The sequence below is a fragment of the Salmo salar genome, unplaced genomic scaffold, assembly GCF_965601325.2.
Source record: "Salmo salar unplaced genomic scaffold, fSalSal1 ptg000408l, whole genome shotgun sequence".
Classification (NCBI taxonomy): domain Eukaryota; kingdom Metazoa; phylum Chordata; class Actinopteri; order Salmoniformes; family Salmonidae; genus Salmo; species Salmo salar.
The window spans coordinates 210193-234850 of record NW_027675377.1 but is presented as its reverse complement, the minus strand read 5'-3'; the positions used below and the strand labels follow the sequence as shown (position 1 = coordinate 234850).

General features: G+C 40.3%; 1 protein-coding gene and 1 long non-coding RNA gene across 2 annotated transcripts; both read left to right on the top strand.

The window, feature by feature from the left end:
* Positions 1-6655: 6655 nt before the first annotated feature.
* LOC145875971 (uncharacterized) lies at positions 6656-11986 on the top strand. The gene is made up of 5 exons (XR_014391381.1): positions 6656-6762; positions 8712-8987; positions 9691-9807; positions 11442-11558; positions 11890-11986. It is a non-coding gene; the product is annotated as an uncharacterized LOC145875971 (long non-coding RNA).
* A 929-nt stretch (positions 11987-12915) lies between these two features.
* LOC145875962 (NLR family CARD domain-containing protein 3-like) lies at positions 12916-23615 on the top strand. The gene is made up of 5 exons (XM_082971735.1): positions 12916-14483; positions 14605-14778; positions 15765-15938; positions 16196-16242; positions 20088-23615. The coding sequence occupies exons 1-5, from the start codon at positions 13129-13131 to the stop codon at positions 20609-20611; spliced, it is 2274 nt and encodes a 757-aa protein (XP_082827861.1). The 5' UTR covers positions 12916-13128; the 3' UTR covers positions 20612-23615.
* The last annotated feature ends 1043 nt before the right edge of the window (positions 23616-24658 follow it).

The following is a 24658-nucleotide window of genomic DNA, read 5'->3' as shown; positions in this document are numbered from 1 at the left end:
TCTCCAACTATGAACATCCCAGTAGTGACGCATAGTCTCCTTTCAGGAGGTAGAGTGGCAGCTTTCAGTTTGTCTGTATACCTGAACTGTGACATCAGTGATGTCTCTCAAGGTGACAGATTCACCTGTGTAAGTCTTTAACACGAGGTGCGCTGGTTGAAGTGGAAGGTGTTTCAGTGTGATTTCCTGGTCTGATGAGTCACTCACCTCAGTGTTCTCTTACTCAACAGTGTGAACATGTTTCTTGTTTCCCGTTTTGCATTTTCTGTTCTCTTTTTGTTTGTAGAGGATTTGTCAAGTGTGTATTTTTTTACCACAGGCTGGACAATCCATGTCCTTACACCAGCATGTAGAATCCTGACATCCCTTTATACCACAGGCTGGACAATCCATGTCCTTACACCAGCATGTAGAATCCTGACATCCCTTTATACCACAGGCTGGACAATCCATGTCCTTACACCAGCATGTAGAATCCTGACATCCCTTTATACCACAGGCTGGACAATCCATGTCCTTACACCAGCATGTAGAATCCTGACACCCCTTTATACCACAGGCTGGACAATCCATGTCCTTACACCAACATGTAGAATCCTGACATCCCTTTATACCACAGGCTGGACAATCCATGTCCTTACACCAGCATGTAGAATCCTGACATCCCTTTATACCACAGGCTGGACAATCCATGTCCTTACACCAGCATGTAGAATCCTGACATCCCTTTATACCACAGGCTGGACAATCCATGTCCTTACACCAGCATGTAGAATCCTGACATCCCTTTATACCACAGGCTGGACAATCCATGTCCTTACACCAGCATGTAGAATCCTGACATCCCTTTATACCACAGGCTGGACAATCCATGTCCTTACACCAGCATGTAGAATCCTGACATCCCTTTATACCACAGGCTGGACAATCCATGTCCTTACACCAGCATGTAGAATCCTGACATCCCTTTATACCACAGGCTGGACAATCCATGTCCTTACACCAGCATGTAGAATCCTGACATCCCTTTATACCACAGGCTGGGCAATCCATGTCCTTACACCAGCATGTAGAATCCTGACATCCCTTTATACCACAGGCTGGGCAATCCATGTCCTTACACCAACATGTAGAATCCTGACATCCCTTTATACCACAGGCTGGACAATCCATGTCCTTACACCAACATGTAGAATCCTGACATCCCTTTATACCACAGGCTGGACAATCCATGTCCTTACACCAACATGTAGAATCCTGACATCCCTTTATACCACAGGCTGGACAATCCATGTCCTTACACCAGCATGTAGAATCCTGACATCCCTTTATACCACAGGCTGGACAATCCATGTCCTTACACCAGCATGTAGAATCCTGACATCCCTTTATACCACAGGCTGGGCAATCCATGTCCTTACACCAGCATGTAGAATCCTGACATCCCTTTATACCACAGGCTGGACAATCCATGTCCTTACACCAGCATGTAGAAGAAGCCTGATGTCCCACCTTGCCACAGTGGAAGCATGTGACTTGATTTTCCCGTCTCTGATTTTCAGTTGAAACTCTGCGCACTTTTCCTTTTTTTGTGATCAACTTTTTTATTTATTATAAAGGAACACAGACAAGAACAAAAAGCAGCAGGAATGGTTATACAGCTAGAGACACAATACTGTTAAAATATATATCAGAACAAATAGCAGCAGGAATGGTTATACAGCTAGAGACACAATACTGTTAATATATATATCAGAATAAATAGCAGCAGGAATGGTTATACAGCTGGAGACACAATACTGTTAAAATATATATCAGAACAAATAGCAGCAGGAATGGTTATACAGCTAGAGACACAATACTGTTAAAATATATATCAGAATAAATAGCAGCAGGAATGGTTATACAGCTAGAGAAACAATACTGTTAAAATATATATCAGAACAAATAGCAGCAGGAATGGTTATACAGCTAGAGAAACAATACTGTTAAAATATATATCAGAACAAATAGCAGCAGGAATGGTTATACAGCTAGAGACACAATACTATCAAAAAATATATATAAGTATAATATGTAAACCAGGTATTGCAGGTAAAAACAATTATAATTAACCACATATACAATCACTCACCTGAGCCGCATCAACCCCTCCTGGGACCACCCCAACCCACCCTCCATCCCCTCCTGGGACCACCCCACCCCCTCCTGGGACCACCCCATCCCACCCTCCAACCCCTCCTGGGACCACCCCAACCCCTCCTGGGACCACCCCAACCCACCCTCTAACCCCTCCTGGGACCACCCCAACCCACCCTCCATCTCCTCCTGGTACCACCCCAACCCCCCCTCCAACCCCTCCTGGGACCACCCCAACCCCCCCTCCAACCCCTCCTGGGACCACCCCAACCCCCCCTCCAACCCCTCCTGGGACCACCCCAACCCACCCTCTAACCCCTCCTGGGACCACCCCAACCCACCCTCCATCTCCTCCTGGTACCACCCCAACCCACCCTCCATCCCCTCATGGGACCACCCCAACCCACCACCCCAACCCACCCACCAACCCCTCCTGGGACCACCCCAACCCACCCAACCTGATCGCTATGAAATAAAATACAAAATCAGTAAAAAATCAGTAAGGCCACATTTGCACTATAATTATAATGAATGTCAATCAGTTGGGTAAAAAACACACTTGTATAGTTTCGGCTGCAGATAACCAGCTGTTAATTGTTTTATAAATTATATCTATAAAAGTGCTGATCCAATGAGGTGTGGTGGTAGACATCTTAGGTCCAACATCTGTTTAGCTGCTGTCAAACCTGACAACATTAAAGCTATTTTCTGTAATGATAGTGGTGAATTATCATTAAGTGATAACAGTTTGGGGGAACAAGGTATGATGATATCCACTACAGCAGATAAGACAGAGGGTACCTCTTTCCAAAACATGTCCTCTGGTCACTCCCAGTTGATAAGAGAATTATCTAATAAAGGTAAATGAATCAATAAACCATGATGAATTATTAGTCATACAGCATGGTTAATGAATAATCAATGTAATGATCAATGTAGGGATCGATCAGTCTGATTAGTTCCGGAAAGTCCAGGAACCACTGGAGAGGGAAAGAAATGTGTGTATGCAATTAGTATAGAGAGATAGAGAAACAGATGGTAAAGGGGGCTTCAAAGCATTTCTAACCTTGAGGGAAAGGAACAGGCTGAGCTCGGGATAGTGATAAACAGTGTGAGAAGTTTATGGGGGATGCAGGTCACCAACGGATTGTGTGTAAATGCATGTGCGTAAGTAAGCAAGAACTATATAATGACTGTTTTGTTATCCTGACGGCAGAACGTTCTCATGAATAAAGCTACAGAAACCTTTTGCAGAAAGCTGAGTCCTTGCCTAATTATTTGAACCCATTGTCTTACAAACTTTGGGCATTAGTCAAGGCGAATTGATTATTGATTATTATCATAAAAGATATAAAATTCCTTTAACAATTGGTCCTTCGAGCCGGATTTCAAACTGCCGCTGTCGTTCCAAGGAGACACGGAAACCGGGCGGATGAAATATCCGTAAATCAAAGACCTGGCCCTTTTCTGTGGGTTCTTTACAGGCCGGTGGCAAACTGGTACGCGACAGAGGTGGTGACGAGATTCTACGAACATTGAAAAACTCAGCTGCAAATAACAAGGTTAGTAAGCTTTATTCATTGTTTTGGGGAATAGCACCTGCATGATTACATTAAATAAGGAATGAGTGAGAGCACCTGAATGTCTGCGTTGCATGATGAGTGATACACCTGTAGGTCTGCATTACATGATGAAATGAGGAATACACCGGTATGTCTGCATTGCATGATGGAATAAGGGACACAATTGGGTGTTGGCATTAAATAGCTCAGTCTTATCACTCAATATGAGTCAAAATCTGTCACTTCCAGGAGTGCTCATTTTGTCAAAAATGAAAAAATAACAACTCACAGCTGTGTTAATAGACCCAACTCAAACATCTGCTATCTTGAAATGTCCAAAAAAGGTATTTAAATGGGCCTACCAGACATCTTCTTGAGAGAAGATAAGGTCAGGGACTCCTGTCTTACTCTCCGTCATGTTGAAATAGGTTCTCCTGTCTTACTTTCTGTCATGTTGAAATAGGTTTCCCTGTCTTACTTTCTGTCATGTTGAGATGGGTTAGTTCTTCTTGAGAGAACTAACCCAAAATGAGTCGAACTAACCCAAAATTAGTCGAAAGGCGAAGTGATTCTCTTCCTGACAAGAAGCTGACAGCCTTCAAACAGAGCAAAAAAAGTGGTCCCAAACAATATGTCAAAATGAATTAAAAAAATGAAACAGCTGTCTTTAATAAGATCAAACTGAACTAACTGCTATCTTGAAATGTTGAAAAAGTGTTTTTAAATAGGCATCCTATCATTTGACTTCCAGACAGTTGTAGAATGTTTGCCAAGGCTCATTGTAAGAGCTGTTAAGAGAGAGGGACTCGGAGAGAGAACAGGTAGAACCTGATATGTAAATGAGCAGAGCAAACGAAAGCAACTTTCGACGACCAAATGATCATTCAGACTCTGTTTCTATTGAGAGACAAAAGGTAAGACGACGATTGTCATGTGTATTAATATAGTTGATGATATTGTTATGTGTATTAATATAGTTGATGATATTGTTGTGTGTATTAATATAGTTGATGATATTGTTGTGTGTATTAATATAGTTGATATTGTTATGTGTATTAATATAGTTGATGATATTGTTGTGTGTATTAATATAGTTGATGATATTGTTATGTGTATTCATATAGTTGATGGTATTGTTATGTGTATTCATATAGTTAATGATATTGTTGTGTGTATTCATATAGTTGATGATATTGTTATGTGTATTAATATAGTTGATGATATTGTTATGTGTATTCATATAGTTGATGATATTGTTGTGTGTATTAATATAGTTGATGATATTGTTATGTGTATTAATATAGTTGATGATATTGTTATGTGTATTCATATAGTTGATGGTATTGTTATGTGTATTAATATAGTTGATGATATTGTTGTGTGTATTCATATAGTTGATGGTATTGTTGTGTGTATTCATATAGTTAATGATATTGTTGTGTGTATTCATATAGTTGATGATATTGTTATGTGTATTAATATAGTTGATGGTATTGTTATGTGTATTCATATAGTTAATTATAATTTTGGTGGACAGTGTTATAATAGTCCTACTCTCCTTAAAATGTTTTTGATATAAATGAGATGCGTGGGGTGAATTTGTTCTGTGCCCATCTGTGTGCCCCAGGGTGATCGCTCCTACACTATCTACAATCTAAAAGCAAAACGTTTGGCAACATAAACCGTTTAGGTCACATTGTACAGCGTTTAGAGTAAACGGTTTATGTTTTATTTAACATCTTAAAACTGTTGGCTGTGGAGTAAACTAATGAATACGACCCAGGTTGTTGCCTACGACTCGGCATGTTGATACCTGCCTCTTGCTGAAACCTGAACGTAGCCTGAGGGGTATACTATGATACAGGCTTGATATACTGGTTTTCTAAAGCTAGACAGCTTCAGTTAGCTTCACATTCCAGCTCAGGCCTCACCCATCAGAATATACAGAACAGAACAGAAAAAAATCGCAATGAAGTTTCAAGGTGAGAATCCTGCCAGGGATTATTGTAAAGTGTGTAGATAAATTAAATGTAATGTTAGTATAGTGAATGACAGTAAAACACTCCTAACAGTCTACTACTACTGAGACAGGTTGGTGTAATGTTAGCATAGTGAATGACAGTAAAACACTCCTAACAGTCTACTACTACTGAGACAGGTTGGTGTAATGTTAGTATAGTGAATGACAGTAAAACTCTCCTAACAGTCTACTACTACTGAGACAGGTTGGTGTAATGTTAGTATAGTGAATGACAGTAAAACACTCCTAAGAGTCTACTACTACTGAGACAGGTTGGTGTAATGTTAGTATAGTGAATGACAGTAAAACACTCCTAACAGTCTACTACTACTGAGACAGAAAACTCAAGTCTGAAATTTCTAAGTGGAAATTACAAGCTTCAGAAGCCTTTTTAAACCTCAAATACACTACAAGTTTTACATTTCCTGCATTGCTGGAAAGTTCTTCTGCAGTGGGGGGTGATCAAATTAAGATCCTACATCTGTACACATAATTGTACATGGGGATATGTATGGGGGTCTATAACATCCAATCACAGAGGTTTACATCAGCTGACAGTTGCAATGTTATTGCTAATAACTCAAACTGCCCTTTTCAGATAAAGACATAAACTCTGTACAGATGTAGGATCTTAATTTGATCACCCTGTTGCAGAAAAACTAAACTTGTAGTGTATTTGAGTGTAATTAAACTTTAGAAAAGGTTTCTGAAGATGATAAATTCCACTTTTCCATTTTAAAACTGTTCATTAATTATAATTAATTATAATCCACACAATAATTCAAATGTCCTGTTTCTGCAGGATTATTTTCCTGGTGTAGCAAACTGGCTCAAATTAAGATCCAACATCTGCAGCAATACACCTCTCTCTAATGTATATGGCTATATTGAGATTCACTTTTGACCATTTGACATCTTGTATTTACTGTTGTTTAGGCTGGTTGAATGAGTTGCCTGTGAAAGCTACTTCATCTGCAAGAAAACAGGCGGCTGCACCAGTGACTGTCAGAAGTTTTGTGATTTCCTCATATGAACGTGAAAGTAAGTGTGTTGTCTACGCAGTTACAAAAATGGCTGTTGAAACTGTGGCACATATTTCTCTGTGACATTGAATAAATGTGTTGGTATGTAGGAAAGACGGGCAGACTCTCGTACTGTTGGTCTAGACTACCTACAAACTATTATAAGGCTATGATCACTTATCATGCCGACAAACCTGATGGTCTCTGTGAACTGATCTGAACAGGTTTAGACTGGTCATCTATGATATGTAGGTTATATACAGTACATTCTCTGTCCTGCTACTGGTAGGACTATAACATTATGTTGATCTGAACAGGTTTAGACTGGTCATCTATGATATGTAGGTTATATACAGTACATTCTCTGTCCTGCTACTGGTAGGACTATAGCATTATGTTGATCTGAACAGGTTTAGACTGGTCATCTATGATATGTAGGTTATATACAGTACATTCTCTGTCCTGCTACTGGTAGGACTATAACATTATGTTGATCTGAACAGGTTTAGACTGGTCATCTATGATATGTAGGTTATATACAGTACATTCTCTGTCCTGCTACTGGTAGGACTATAACATTATGTTGATCTGAACAGGTTTAGACTGGTCATCTATGATATGTAGGTTATATGCAGTACATTCTCTTTCCTGCTACTGGTAGGACTATAACATTATGTTGATCTGAACAGGTTTAGACTGGTCATCTATGATATGTAGGCTATATACAGTACATTCTCTGTCCTGCTACTGGTAGGACTATAACATTATGTTGATCTGAACAGGTTTAGACTGGTCATCTATGATATGTAGGCTATATACAGTACATTCTCTGTCCTGCTACTGGTAGGACTATAACATTATGTTGATCTGAACAGGTTTAGACTGGTCATCTATGATATGTAGGTTATAGCCGAGGTATAGACCTTGATCTGCATATCACTAACAAACTGCTATTATACATTATAACCTAGTCTACTTTACATAATATAACATCTCTCACTTGATGCAACAAAAAAAAACTTCCAGAATGGATCAACAATTTCCTCCTCGGATCAATCATGTCCGTTTTAGCCCTTCTGTCTACATTCTCAGATACGTTTAGAAAAGAACAGATTGAAAGACAATAAATAGCCTACTGTTAGTGAATACAAATACGTGTGAGACATGGCCTTGTGTTGCTGTACTGTCTATAACTACCTTAACAAACAGTGACTTATTATTATTATTATTATTATTATTATTATTATTATTATTATTATTATTGTTATTACTATTATTATTATTATTATTATTATTATTATTATTATTATTGTTATTACTATTATTATTATTATTGTTGCTGTTCTGTCTATAACTACCTTAACAAACAGTGACTTATTATTATTATTATTATTATTATTGTTATTATTATTGTTGTTGTTCTGTCTATAACTACCTTAACAAACAGTGACTTATTATTATTATTATTGACAGTTACCATGGAGATGAAATGTCACAACTACATGTTCATGTGATGCTTTAAATCACCTGACTGTTTCCATGTGTCTGTTAGTAAATGTTTCATAAGAGATAAGAGATAATTTACAAATTACAACAATTGACATTAAAGAATGACTGTGTTAACCACAACCAACATGCTGGATCTCTGTTTAGTTGTCACTGTGTTAACCACAACCAACATCCTGGATCTCTGTTTAGTTGTCACTGTGTTAACCACAACCAACATGCTGGATCTCTGTTTAGTTGTCACTGTGTTAACCACAACCAACATGCTGGATCTCTGTTTAGTTGTCACTGTGTTAACCACAACCAACATGTTGGATCTCTGTTTAGTTGTCACTGTGTTGACCACAACCAACATGTTGGATCTCTGTTTAGTTGTCACTGTGTTAACCACAACCAACATGCTGGATCTCTGTTTAGTTGTCACTGTGTTAACCACAACCAACATGTTGGATCTCTGTTTAGGGGTCAGTGCTCTAAAATGAGTCTCTCTGGGGAGAGAGAGGAGGGACCTGCCTCTAAAATGAGACTCTCTGGGGAGAGAGAGGAGGGGGGCCCCGCCTCTAAAATGAGTCTCTCTGGGGAGAGAGAGGAGGGGGGCCCTGCCTCTAAAATGAGTCTCTCTGGGGAGAGAGAGGAGGGGGGTCCTGCCTCTAAAATGAGTCTCTCTGGGGAGAGAGAGGAGGGGGGCCCTGCCTCCAAAATGCATCTCTCTGGGGGACATGACACCAAAGCTAAGAGGTAAGATGACAATTTTATGAATACTTGATTTAGTTTATTTCCTAAATAAATAGCTATCTTAAGGTGAATGCACTTACTGTAAATCTCTCTGGATAAGAGCATCTGCTAAATCAGGGGTTCTCAATCCGGGGTCTGCGGAGGTACTGCAGGGGTTCTGCAGGAAGCGTGGGGAGTGGTGGTGTATCCAGGGAGAAAACTAAACTAATATTCTGAAATGTCATTGTGGTCTTATGCTGCCATCTATTGGAATTATTTAGCAACTGCAGTAGTGCTGAAAAAATGTGTTATTCCTTACTAAAGTAGTAATTACTGAGAATTACTAGTTAATTTTATCACTTACAATCATAAAATAACAACTTATACCATAACAAACAATTAAACTGACATAAACCAAAATCACTATATATGTAGTTATTTAGTTAATTACCAAATTGAGCCGGTCGGTCACATTTGAGAGTGAGGAAGATATATAGCATTTTGCATAAAAAAACATGATTTTTGTCTCTCTGAAATGAAACCATCAAGTGATAGATTTTAAACAAATCCTTGTCTGTGAGAGATGTAATAATTAATACATAATTTCTTTAAACAATAAAAGCTCATTTCTGTAAAGTGATATGTTGCGTTTTGGAACTCTTCTTATGTTTCCCATCTGAGATCAGAGTAGATGAGAGATGTAATGTTTGTCTCTGTTGTGTTGAAGACCAATCAAGCAGGAGAGACCAGCCTCCCCTGTACCCAGCTGTGTGTCCATGAAGAGTGACAAGTCTATGGGTGAACCTATATACTTTAGAGAGGGAGACTTTTCTACTGAACAAAGGTAAGAAGAACTCATGGGTCATGGTCAGTGAGTTGAACAACACTGTCTCTAGTCATTTCTCCTCTCCCATTTTCCCATTTATTTTTTCCATTTTCATAGTCCTTAAACAATATTAAACAAACACAACATTCCCTCCCTGTGTGTGTGTGTGTGTGTGTGTGTGTGTGTCCATTGTGTGTGTGTGTGTGTGTGTGTGTGTGTGTGTGTGTGTGTGTGTGTGTGTGTGTGTGTGTGTGTGTGTGTGTGTGTGTGTGTGTGCTCTCCCTGGATGAGGACATGTAATCTCTATCCTGATTGCCTAGTCACTTTTACCCCTACTTACATGTACATATTACCTCAATTATAGCCTCATTATTACCTCAACTACCTGGTACCCTGCACATTGACTCAGTACTGGTACTCCTTATAGTCTCATTATTACCTCAACTACCTGCTACCCTGCACATTGACTCAGTACTGGTACTCCTTATAGTCTCATTATTACCTCAACTACCTGGTACCCCTGCACATTGACTCAGTACTGGTACTCCTTATAGTCTCATTATTACCTCAACTACCTGGTACCCCTGCACATTGACTCAGTACTGGTACTCCTTATAGTCTCATTATTACCTCAACTACCTGGTACCCCTGCACATTGACTCAGTACTGGTACTCCTTATAGTCTCATTATTACCTCAACTACCTGGTACCCCTGCACATTGACTCAGTACTGGTACTCCTTATAGTCTCATTATTACCTCAACTACCTGGTACCCCTGCACATTGACTCAGTACTGGTAATCCTTATAGTATCATTATTACCTCAACTACCTGGTACCCCTGCATATTGACTCAGTACTGGTACTCCTTATAGTATCATTATTACCTCAACTACCTGGTACCCCTGCACATTGACTCAGTACTGGTACTCCTTATAGTATCATTATTACCTCAACTACCTGGTACCCCTGCACATTGACTCAGTACTGGTACTCCGTATAGCCTGATCTCTGAGAGTGAGACAGAAATATACTATTACTGTGTTAAACCTAGCAGTACTACTGATTTCTCTGAGAGTGAGGCAGATATATATTATTACTGTGTTAAACCTAGCAGTACTACTGATTTCTCTGAGAGTGAGGCAGATATATATTATTACTGTATTAAACCTAGCAGTACTACTGATTTCTCTGAGAGGCAGATATATATTATTACTGTATTAAACCTAGCAGTACTACTGATTTCTCTGAGAGGCAGATATATATTATTACTGTATTAAACCTAGCAGTACTACTGATTTCTCTGTGAGGCAGATATATATTATTACTGTGTTAAACCTGGCAGTACTACTGATTTCTCTGAGAGTGAGGCAGATATATAGCATTTAGCAAAAAAACATTATTTCTCTCTCTGAAATGAAACCATCAAGTGATAGATTTTAAACAAATACATGTCTGTCACTGAACAACGCCATGCCATGATTAGATAGTGAAAAAACACACCAATCTCTTCCATAATTTCTTTAAACCATAAAAGGAAAATTTCCGAACATTTCTGTAAAATGATATGTTGCATGTTGGAACTCTTCTTATGTTTCCCATCTGAGATCAGAGTAAATGAAAGATGTAATGTTTGTCTCTGTTGTGTTGAAGACCAATCAAGCAGGAGAGACCAGCCTCCCCTGTACCCAGCTGTGTGTCCATGAAGAGTGACTGGTCTATGAATCGTCCTATAATGTTTAGAGAGGGAGACTTTTCTACTGAACAAAGGTAAGAAGAACTCATGGGTCATGGTCAGTGAGTTAAACAACACCGTCTCTAGTCATTTCTCCTCTCCCATTTTCACATTTCTTTTGGTTGTTTTCATAATCCATAGGCTAATCCTTTAGTCCATTTTCATAGTCCTAAAACAATATTAAACAAACACAACGTTCCCTCCGTGTGTGTGTGTGTGTGTGTGTGTGTGTGTGTGTGTGTGTGTGTGTGTGTGTGTGTGTGTGTGTGTGTGTGTGTGTGTGTGTGTGTGTGTGTGTGTGTGTGTGTGTGTGTGTGTGTGTGTACTCCCTGGATGAGGAGATGTAATCTCATGTTTTGTCCACAGAAACCAACAGGAGAGATCAGAGTCAGAGATTCTCAGTGGTCAGTCTTCCCAGAGTCATCAAACAGACCTGGACTCTATATTCAGTGTATGTGGTCCTGTTATGTACATTTGTTTTTGTTTACCTCAAGTAAAGTTGATCTGTCAATCATTCATTAATGTGTTAATGAGAAAGCATTTCTTCTCTTGCTTAACTTATTTACTTGATTTATTTTAGTTGCTTGAAGAGAAAATGATGACATTTGTGAAGAACGAGCTGAAGATGTTCAAGAGGATTCTTAGTCCAGAACTCCCAGAAGGCTTTGAGAGTCAGAAGCAGGATAAGGAAGTGGTGGACGCTGAAGATGAGAAGCAGGAGAGCAGTGCCAGAGAGGGGGCTCTGAAGATCACACTGCACGTCCTGAGGAAAATGAACCAGAAGGAGCTTGCTGACACACTGGAGAAATGTAAGATCTGTCTGCCTCATGTTGAATGATGTTTTATAACATTTAAAAGCTGTAGCTAAAGTACAGCTAAAATAGCTGTGTAACTCAATGATATTGTAGCAGCCTTAACACAACACCTAGTGGCCTCATCAAGTAGCAGAAGGGATGTGTTGTGGTGATTAATTTAGAGAGACAGAGAGAGACAACATTAATAATACCATCAATAATACCAATAATAATATAATCAGTCACACCAGTCTGTAATGCATTATGAAAACATTTACACATTTATACATTCAGTTAAGAGAATAAATTATTATAATTTAAAATGTTATAACTGTCCTACAATACTGTAGGCATTAAAACAGATGTAATATTAATATCCTCTGTGTTATTTCTAGATTCAGATGAGCTTGCTGTGATTTGCCAACGTGAACTCAAATCTAATCTAAAGAAGAAGTTTCAATGTGTATTTGAGGGGATCGCTAAACAAGGAAACCCAACACTTCTCAATAAGATCTACACAGAGCTCTACATCACAGAGGGAGGAACAGGAGAGGTCAATAATGAACATGAGCTGAGACAGATTGAGACAACAACCAGGAAACAAGCAAGACCAGAGACTGCAATCAAATGTAACGACATCTTCAAACCCTTAACTGGACAAGACAAACTTATCAGAACTGTGCTGACAAAGGGAGTCGCTGGCATTGGAAAAACAGTCTCTGTGCAGAAGTTCATTCTGGACTGGGCTGAAGGAAAAGCAAATCAGGATGTCCAATTTGTGTTTTCATTCCCTTTCCGGGAGCTGAATTTGATGAAAGAGGACAAACACACTTTCATTGAACTTCTTAATCACTTCTCAATGGAAACCAAACAATCAACAATCTCCAACTTCGACAAGTACAAAGTTCTGTTCATCTTTGATGGTCTGGATGAGTGCCGACTGCCCCTAGACTTCCAGAAGAACAAGATCTGTTGGGACGTCACAGAGTCAACCTCAGTGGATGTTCTGCTGACAAATCTCATCAAGGGAAATCTGCTTCCCTCTGCTCTCCTCTGGATAACTACCCGACCTGCAGCAGCCAATAAGATCCCTTCAGGGTGTGTTGACCAGGTGACAGAGGTACGAGGGTTCAAAGACCCACAGAAGGAGGAGTACTTCAGGAAGAGATTCAGTGATGAGGACCTGGCCAGCAGAATCATCTCACACATAAAGAGATCAAGGAGCCTCCACATCATGTGCCACATTCCAGTCTTCTGTTGGATTTCTGCAACAGTCCTCGAACACATGCTGAAACATAAGAGAGAAGAGATGCCCAAGACTCTGACTGAGATGTACACACACCTTGTGGTGTTTCATACCAAACAGAAGAATGAAAAGTATCTTGGGATAGAAGAGACAGGTCCACACTGGAATAAAGAGAGCATTCTGTCACTGGGAAAACTGGCTTTTCAACAGCTTGTGAATGGCAATCTGATTTTCTATGAAGAAGACCTGAAGGAGGTTGGCATTGATGTCAATGAAGCCTCTGTGTACTCAGGATTGTGCACACAGCTCTTTAAAGAGGAATGTGTTCTGTACCAAGACAAGGTGTACTGCTTCGTGCATCTGAGCATTCAGGAGTTTCTGGCTGCTGTATATGTGTTCCTCTCATTCATCAACAACAATGAGAATCTCATGGACAAACTGAAAACAAAAGATGAGCCTGAAGTTACTTTCTACAAGAGTGCTGTGGATAAAGCCTTACAAAGTGAGATGGGAAACCTGGACCTGTTCCTCCGCTTCCTTCTGGGACTTTCACTGGAGTCCAATCAGAAGCACTTACAAGGTCTACTGACAAAGACAAGAAGCAGCTCACAGAGCCATGAAGAGACAGTAAAGTACATCAAGAAGAAGATCAGGGAGAATCCCTCTCCAGAGAGGAGCATTAATCTGTTCCACTGTCTGAATGAACTGAATGACCATTCTCTAGTGGAGGAGATCCAAAGCTACCTGAGCTCAGGAAGTCTCTCAGAACCCAACCTGTCACCTGCACAGTGGTCAGCTCTGGTCTTTGTGTTGCTGACTTCAGAAAAGGAGCTGGATGTGTTTGACCTGAAGAAATTCTCCAGATCAGAGGAAGGTCTTCTGAGGCTGCTGCCAGTGGTCAAAGCCTCCAGAGCTGCTCTGTGAGTAAATAGAATGACATTTAAGAACTTATCATCAGGAAGAAATGAATATCATTGTCCTTCTACACTACTGGTGTTAAATAAACAGTGTGTTTGTGAAGTCATGATGATCTTGTTGCAGGCTGTCAGGCTGTGGAGTCACAGAGAAAGGCTGTGCTTCTCTGGTCTCAGCTCTGAGGTCAAACCCTTCACACCTGAGAGAGCTGGACCTGAGTAACAATGACCTGAAGGATTCAGGAGTGAAGCTGCTCTCTGCTGGACTGGGGAATCCCCACTGTAAACTGGAGACTCTGAGGTCAGTATTCCTGTAGTTGGTCAACAAGTGATAACTGTTCACCAGATCCACATGTGTTTACCAGACACACATAGTCCACACCATATGTGTTTGGACAGTGAAGCTTACATTTTACATTTGGTGCTATGCTCCAGCATTTTGGATTTGAGATAGAATGTTTCATATTAGGTGACAGTACAGAATGTCACCTTTTATTTAAAGGTATTCATACATATACAGTCGTGGCCAAAGGTTTTGAGAATGACACAAATATTATTTTTCACAAGTCTGCTGCTTCAGTGTCTTTAGATATTTTTGGTCAGATGTTACTATGGAATACTGAAGTATAATTACAAGCATTTCATAAGTGTCAAAGGCTTTTATTGACAATTACATGAAGTTGAAACATAACCCAAAACACAACCAAAACAAACTGCAAATCATACCAATGAGTAAACCAACCAAATCCTCAACTTGTGACTACTTTAATACACTATAAGTGAATTGGTCAGAATACTTATGACTTCTTCAAATAGGGGGACTAGATACATAAAAAGTGCTTTTATTTTTCAAAATGGTGAAACAGATATGTATGAAAATACCCTCAAATAAAAGGTGACATTATATACTGTCACCTCATATGAAACATTTGATCTGAAATCGAAAATGTTGGAGTTTAGAGCCACATTTAAAATGTTATCTTCACTGTCAAAATAGATATGGTGTGGACTGTATACTCAATACAATCTAAATCTGAGTCTTTTGACTGATGCTGCTTTTTAAACTGGTCTGGTCAGTCTACTCAAATATTTGTACTATACATTTTTCTCTCAACAAGCAATACTTTGATCATTTGTCATTTCTAGTAATGATACATTATTTTATGAATAGATATGGCAGGTTTCAGGACACTGATATATCTGAATATGTAGAAAAAATATATACTGCCACTATTTTCACCACCAAAGAATGTCAGTGTGATTTTATTATGATTTGACTCTTTGCAGGCTGTCAGGCTGTCTAGTCACAGAGGAAGGCTGTGCTTCTCTGGTCTCAGCTCTGCGGTCAAACCCCTCACACCTGAGAGAGCTGGACCTGAGCTACAATCACCCAGGAGACTCAGGAGTCAGACTGCTCTCTGCTGGACTGGAGGATCCACACTGCAGACTGGAGAAACTCAAGTATGTAGAGGGTTTATGTCAATGTTCATATCAGACATGTTTGACTTATCAGGCTAGTTATGACAAACATTCTTAACACCACTTGGACAAAGTTCTATGCTGACTCTGTGTGTGTGTGTGTGTGTGTGTGTGTGTGTGTGTGTGTGTGTGTGTGTGTGTGTGTGTGTGTGTGTGTGTGTGTGTGTGTGTGTGTGTGTGTGTGTGTGTGTGTGTGTGTATCACTCATTGACTGTCTGTTCTTCTGCTTACCGCTACAGTGTGGAAAATGGTGGAGAGAACACAATGAAACCTGGGCTTAGAAAATGTGAGTGTTGACTGCTGTGAGGAATATGACAAAGAATAAGTCCTAATTCAAGTGTGTGTGTCCTGTGTGTGTGTGTGTATCCTGTGTGTGTGTGTGTGTGTGTGTATCCAGTGTGTGTGTGTGTGTGTGTTTGTGTGTCCAGTGTGTGTCCAGTGTGTGTGTGTGTGTGTGTCCATCCTGAAATGGACAATTATGAATGGGAACATATTGGCACCGTACGAAACATATACACGATGTCCAATACCACTCAAATGGACGGCATTTATTTCAAAGCTTATGGCAAATCTCATATGGAAAATGCCAAGTGTCACACAGCAAAAATCCATAAGATGGCAAGCGCGCTCCACAGTAAATTGTCATATTGCAAATGCACATCAAGTCAAGACCCAAGGGTCAAATTTTGAAAATGTGAAAAAAAAACCACAAAAATGTATCACCCTCTAAAAAAGTGCTCTCTAGACCGCTTTTCAAAATTCTTTCGATTTTTTTTGTCAATTATATATGTATAAGAACTGTATGAACATACCTTTGTCATATTATATTCTCATATTTTTTTTACTTGTCCATAAGGCATATGTTTTGCCAATTTGCAATATGATTTCATAGGAAGTCAAACGTCGAAGTCAAAAGTCAGTGAACCATTCCCAAATGCCATAAGAAATGTCCAAATGCAATATGAAAGTATTGAAAGTGCCAAATCAGGATGTTATGTCCATTTGCCATGTGCGATCATAGGAAGTTGGTTTCCAAACCCAAAAGTCAGTGAACCATGTCCAAATGGCATTTATACTGCCCGAATGACATATAGCCCTATGTTAAGCCATGAATCAACCTAGATGGTCTATGTGTCATGTATGATGAGGGAGAAGTGGGACTCTGTTGTTTTTAACATTTTGAAAAACGTCCAAAATGACCAGGGGCGCCCCCTATTGGATGGGCATGGGTGGGGGGTGCTCCCTACCCAACCGTAGACCCCTTGCTCCCCCTAAAGGCATTAAAAAACGTTTTTAAAATGTGCTCCTGGTAACCCATTCCAATCACCAGGTGCACGGCTGTCCATTTGCAATATGTTTTAATTTGACATGCTCAAAAATACTGCAGAAATGCAAAATTGACTGGCCCGATGAACTCGGGATGGCCGGGCAGTGCTAGTGGGTCCTCTCCATCGCTCGTTGTGTTGATTTCATCATGTCCATTTGGTGATGTTTTTTCACTGTTGAATCTTATTGCAAATGGACACAAGTCAGCCAGCAAGTCACCGTCCATCAGTCAATTAGATATCATTCTGACACCAAACTGATACATACTGACACCACACCAACTTTTTCCAATTAGTTTAGCAGCCAACTATCACATATTTCAGAGCAGGCCCATAATTCACAGCATCTTCTGTTTAACCTCTCTGGGCTAGGTGGGACGAATTCGTCCCACCTACGTAACAGCCAGTTGAATCCTGTGGCGCGATTTTCAAAACCTTTGAAATGCTATTACTTCAATTTCTCAAACATATGACTATTTTACAGCTATTTAAAGACAAGACTCTCGTTAATCTAACCACACTGTCCGATTTCAAAAAGGCTTTACAACGAAAGCAAAACATTAGATTATGTCAGCAGACTACCCAGCCAGAAATAATCAGACACCCATTTTTCAAGCTAGCATATAATGTCACAAAAACCCAGAAGACAGCTAAATGCAGCACTAACCTTTGATGATCTTCATCAGATGACACACCTAGGACATTATGTTATACAATACATGCATGTTTTGTTCAATCAAGTTCATATTCATATCAAAAAACAGCTTTTTACATTAGCATGTGACGTTCAGAACTAGCATACCCCCCGCAAACTTCCGGGGAATTTACTAACAATTTACTAAATTACTCACGATAAACGTTCACAAAAAGCATAACAATTATTTTAAGAATTATAGATACAGAACTCCTCTATGCACTCGATATGTCCGATTTTAAAATAGCTTTTCGGATGAAGCACATTTTGCAATATTCTAAGTACATAGCCCAGCCATCACGGGCTAGCTATTTAGACACCCGGCAAGTTTAGCCTTCACCAAAATCACATTTACTATAAGAAAAATGGTCTTACCTTTCCTGTTCTTCGTCAGAATGCACTCCCAGGACTTCTACTTCAATAACAAATGTTGGTTTGGTCCCAAATAATCCATCGTTATATCCGAATAGCGTCGTTTTGTTCGTGCGTTCCAGAAACTATCCGAAATGGTAAATAACGGTCGTGCGCATAGCGCATTTCGTGACAAAAAAATTATAAATATTCCTTTACCGTACTTCGAAGCATGTCAACCGCTGTTTAAAATCTATTTTTATGCAATTTATCTCGTAGAAAAGCGATAATATTCCGACCGGGAATCTGCGTGTCTGTAAAATGAGGGAAAAACAGAAAGATGGGGGCGGACTGTGCATGCGCCTAAAGCCCTTTGTCCCCTGATAGACCACTTAGCAAAAGCGCTCCTGTGTTTCAGCCAGGGCTTTGAATTACGTCATTCAGGTTTTTCCCGGGCTCTGAGACCCCATTGGAGCTGTGGGAAGTGTCACGTAACAGCTAAGATCCTGACTTTTCAATAAACAGAAACAAGAAGAACGACTCCTTGTCAGACAGGCCACTTCCTGCATGAAACCTTCTCAGATTTTTGCCTGCCAAATGAGTTCTGTTATACTCACAGACACCATTCAAACAGTTTTAGAAACTTTAGGGTGTTTTCTATCCATATGTAATAAGTATATGCATATTCTAGTTACTGGGTAGGAGTGGTAACCAGATTAAATCGGGTACGTTTTTTATCCGGCGGTGAAAATACTGCCCCCTAGCACTAACAAGTTAAACCATAATAAAAACATAAAACACATAGTTACGTTCTAGCTGTGGGTCCAGTTCGGACATTATGTGTAGGCCTAGCTGAGGCGACACCGAATCCTAAGTTTCGGCTCGATAGGTCATTTGAAGCCCGAGCAGCGACCTTAATTGGTGCTGAAAATCCACATTTTCCGGGAGTTGCTACGGGGTCCTTGAATGAAACGTTAGGGTCCATCTCTATGGGCCGAGGCGGTTTCAATGCACCTAGTCTTGCGACTCTGGGACTTTTTTAAATGTCGTCATTTTTGTGATGTTATTGCAAATGTACGAGTCTGTTTCTCGGTCTGAGAACCTCCTAGAGCCACGTAACTCACCGTGCACTATCGACTTGAGCTCTAGAACAGGTTTCTAAAGTTTCAGAGCTCTAGGTCTGACGGTTCTTTGATAGTTCAAATGAAGTTAACTATTGCAGGCAGTGTATGTCTCTAAGCCCCACACTGTGTTACTATGGCCTAGATGTGTATGTGTGTTAGTTTGTTTTGCAAATCTGATGGGATAAATGACTGATTTAGAGGTTCATGAGGGTTGCCTAATCACACATATGAAGTTTTGGAAAGATGTGACTTTTTTAACCCTTCGAAACAGCCCCTATGCCCCCAATTTAAGGCACTTCCGGTTGGCACAGGAAGCTAAAAGTAAACACATATCCTCATTGGGGTAGGCTTTTACAGAATCCTGAGTTGAATACAGTGATTTTCACAAACTGCAGGTTTGGTGCATCAAAACACCTTTAGGGTGAATTTAACCACTTCCGGTTGCTCCAGGAAGCTTAGAATCAACACAGGTAGACCTCATAGTATAACATATGATCATTCAACAAGTCTCAAGTTACCTTAACTTCTCCTTTTGATACCTAGAAACATCTACATTAAATGAATTAGTGAAAAGTGAGTTAACATTCTAATGTGAATGATGATGATTTCTAATATTGTGTCTGGTTTCATCCATCAGATGTCTGTGATCTCACACTCGACCCAAACACAGTAGACAGACGCCTCTCTCTGTCTGAGGAGAACAGAAAGGTGACATGGAGGAGAGAGGAGCAGCCGTATCCTGATCACCCAGAGAGATTTGTGGGATGTAGACAGGTGCTGTGTAGAGAGGGTCTGACTGGGCGCTGTTACTGGGAGGCAGAGTGGAGTGGGAGGGAGGCTGTTATAGGAGTGACTTATAAAGGAATCAACAGGAGAGGAGAGGTTAATGACTGTTGTCTTGGATGTAATGACAAGTCCTGGAGTCTGACCTGCTCTGACAACAGTTACTATGCCTGTCACGATAATAATTCCACTACCATAGACGTCCGCTCCTCCAGCTCCCACAGAGTAGGAGTGTATCTGGACTGGCCAGCCGGCACTCTGTCCTTCTATAGAGCCTCCTCTGACACACTGACCCACCTGATCACATTCACCTCCACATTCACTGAGCCCCTCTATCCAGGGTTCTGGGTTTATAATGACTCCTCAGTGTCCCTGTAAATAATAACCTGACACACACACACACACACACACACACACACACACACACACACACACACACACACACACACACACACACACACACACACACACACACACACACACACACACACACACACACACACACACATATACACACACTGGACACACACACACACACACACACACACACTGACACACACTGACACACACACACACACTCACACTGGACACCCACATACACATACACTGGACACACACACACACACAGTGGACACGCGCACGCACACACACACACACACACACACACACACACACACACACACACACACACACACACACACAGATACACCCATTGAATAAACATACACACACTGGACACATTCACATACACACACACACACACACACACTGGACACACACACACACACACACACACACACACACACACACACACACACACACACACACTGGATACACATACACACAATGGACACATACAATGGATTCACACACTGGACACACACTGGACAAACACGCTGGACACAAATACACACTGGACACACACACACACCAGACACACACACACTAGATACACACACTGGACACACACACACACACACACACACACACTGGACACACACACACTGGACACACAAACACACACACACACACACTGGATACACACACACACACACACACACACACACACAGGATACACACACACACACACACACACACACACACACACACACACACACACACACACACACACACACACACACACACACACACACACACTGGAAACAAACACACACAGAACACACACACACACACACATACACACACTGGACACATACACAATGGACACACACACACATGCTGGACACACATATGCAAACACACACACAGACACACAAACACACACACACACTGGACACACACACACAGACACAAGACAGACACAAGTGTTCTTCTCTTCTCAGGAAGGCCAAGTCTGAATATTTTATGTCTGTTACCACTGATAACCTGAATGACCCTAGAAAGTTTTGCTATTAAGTCTATGTCTGGTAACAGTAATGTTAATGAATTACCATCATGTGTATTGAAGGACTCTGTTGCTATATATGACAAAACTGAAATGCTGAATTGTTTCAATGAGCACTTTGTATCATCTGGTAGGCTGTTTGATTCAGTGTCCTCTGTCTCTGTACAACCTTGTGTTGATGAACCAGTGAGAGCTGGTCAAACTTTTAGCTTTTTGCCATTCTCAGTGCAGGTGGTACATAAGGCCCTGAAATCCTTAGATCAGAGAAAGCCTGCAGGTCCTGATCTTTTGGATCCCTGCTTTTTAAATCTGGCAGCTGATTTCATAGCTGAACCACTTGCATATCTGTTTAATCTAACCCTGGAATGTAATGAAATTCCAAAGATCTGGAAATCAGCATTTGTCCTGCCACTTTTAAAAGGGGGAGATCCAACTCTTTTAAATAATTATAGGCCAATCTCAAAGCTGTCACCCCTGGTGAAAATACTTGAAACCCTTGTGAGTGACCAGCTAAAAGAGTTTTTACATACTAACTCTATTTTATCAATGTACCAATCGGGTTTCAGGAAGAAGCATAGCACAATTACAGCAGCCATGATGGTTTTAAATGATATCACTGAAGCTCTTGACAAAAAACAGCATTGTGTCTCACTTTTTATTGATCTCTCTAAGGCTTTTGATACAGTTGATCATGCTATACTAAGGCAGAGATTGTTGAGTGTAGGTCTTTCAGAGCATGCAGTTGCATGGTTTGTTAACTATCTGTCTGATCGAACTCAGTGCACTCAATTTGATGGGCTTAGGTCTGTTAAATTGTCTGTCTTGAATGGTGTGCCCCAAGGCTCTGTACTTGGTCCTCTCTTATTCACTATTTATATAAATAATTTAGACAAAAATGTCCAAAATGCACAACTTCATTTTTATGCTGATGATCCTGTTATTTACTGTTGTGCTTCATCTCTTACAAAAGCTTTCCAGAACTTGCAAACTGCTTTTAATACTGTTCAACATACCTTGTCTCGATTGAAGCTTATCCTCAATACTGACAAAACTAAACTACTGATGTTTTCTAAAGCAAGAAATAGACCTCTGAACCTTTCACCTATTACTACCTGTCAGGGCAATGAGATTGAGGTTGTAACCTCATATAAATATCTTGGAATTTTGATTGATGATGGCCTCTCTTTTAAAATGCATATTCAACAACTTACAAAAAAATTGAAGCTGAAATTAGGATTTTATTTTAGGAATAAGGCTTGTTTTTCTTTTGAAGCCAGAAGGAGGCTAGTATCAGCTACGTTTATGCCGTTACTAGACTATGGGGATATTTTATATATGAATGCTTCCGCTCAGTGTTTGAGATCAATTGACACCCTTTACCATGGCACTTTCAGATTTATTTTAAATTGCAAAACCTTTACGCACCACTGTACTTTATATACCAGGGTTGGCTGGCCTTCTCTAGTCACTCGTAGGCTCAGTCACTGGTATACTTTTATTTACAAAGACATTTTTGGTTTACTACCTTTTTATTTGGGCATTTTTATTGTTCAGAAATGTGGTGGGTACTCTCTTCGTTCGCGGGACTTTATCCTGCTAACTGTTCCAAATGTCCGAACTGAATTTGGTAAAAGGGCTTTTATGTCCTCTGCGCCATCGTCTTGGAACGCCTGACAAAATACTGTTAAACTGGAAGAACTTGTCCCGATTGGTGTTTTTAAATCACTGATGAATGATCTTGAGACTGATTCCCTGACATGTCAATGTTTTTAATATGCTGTTTTTGATTTTGTTATATTCTTTGTTAATTCTATGGTTTTTACTAGATTACTTGTAGTTTTTCATGTTTGTCTGTAATTTTTGTAATGACTTGGCGCTGCCTATCTTGGCCAGGATGCTCTTGAAAAGGAGATTTTAAATCTCAATGAGCCCTTCCTGGTTAAATAAAGGTTAAATAAATAAATAAATAAAACTGCATCTGGCATCAATGTCCTCCATGAAGATGAGATTGATGTTCTGGCCTCTCATCTCCTCCTTCATCTCTCAGCAGGTTCACTGCATCTGGCATCAATGTCCTCCATGAAGATGAGATTGATGTTCTGGCCTCCCATCCCCTTCATCTCTCAGCAGGTTCACTGCATCTGGCATCAATGTCCTCCATGAAGATGAGGTTGATGTTCTGTTCTCTCATCCCCTCCTTCATCTCTCAGCAGGTTCACTGCATCTGGCATCAATGTCCTCCATGAAGATGAGATTGATGTTCTGGCCTCTCATCCCCTCCATCTCTCAGCAGGTTCACTGCATCTGGCATCAATGTCCTCCATGAAGATGAGGTTGATGTTCTGGCCTCTCATCCCCTCCATCTCTCAGCAGGTTCACTGCATCTGGCATCAATGTCCTCCATGAAGATGAGGTTGATGTTCTGGCCTCTCAGCCCCTCCTTCATCTCTCAGCAGGTTCACTGCATTTGACAAACTACAGAAGAAGTACATCATTATCTGCACTAAATACAATTTACTAAATTACCTAAATTAATCAAGACTGAAATAAAATACTGAAAAAGAAACTGAAAAAAACTCCCTATTACTGCATCCCACCTTTCACCCTTTTTCATGTTCAGGAAGTGAAGCGGGTGGTCATGCTGGCAGGAAACCCCAACACGCCTGTCTTCTACAATTTCCTTGTTTTGGGTTTGGACCTGATGGCATTGCCTGCTTGAAATCCATGGCAACCCTAAAATATCTATAATAATATAAAGTACAATACAAGCATTATGTACTGAAATGCTTCCTTGCAGGTTAACCTCTTGACAATGCAACAACAATAGAACAAGTCAGTAGCTAAGTTAATAAAAAGAGTACTACAATAGTAATAAACCCTTCATTCATCAGTATCCTGAACATAGCTGGGTGTTTCTGGGATAGAGGGTTGATATTAAAGTCAGTACTACAATAGTAATAAACCCTTCATTCATCAGTACCCTGAACATAGCTGAGTGTTTCTGGGATAGAGGGTTGATA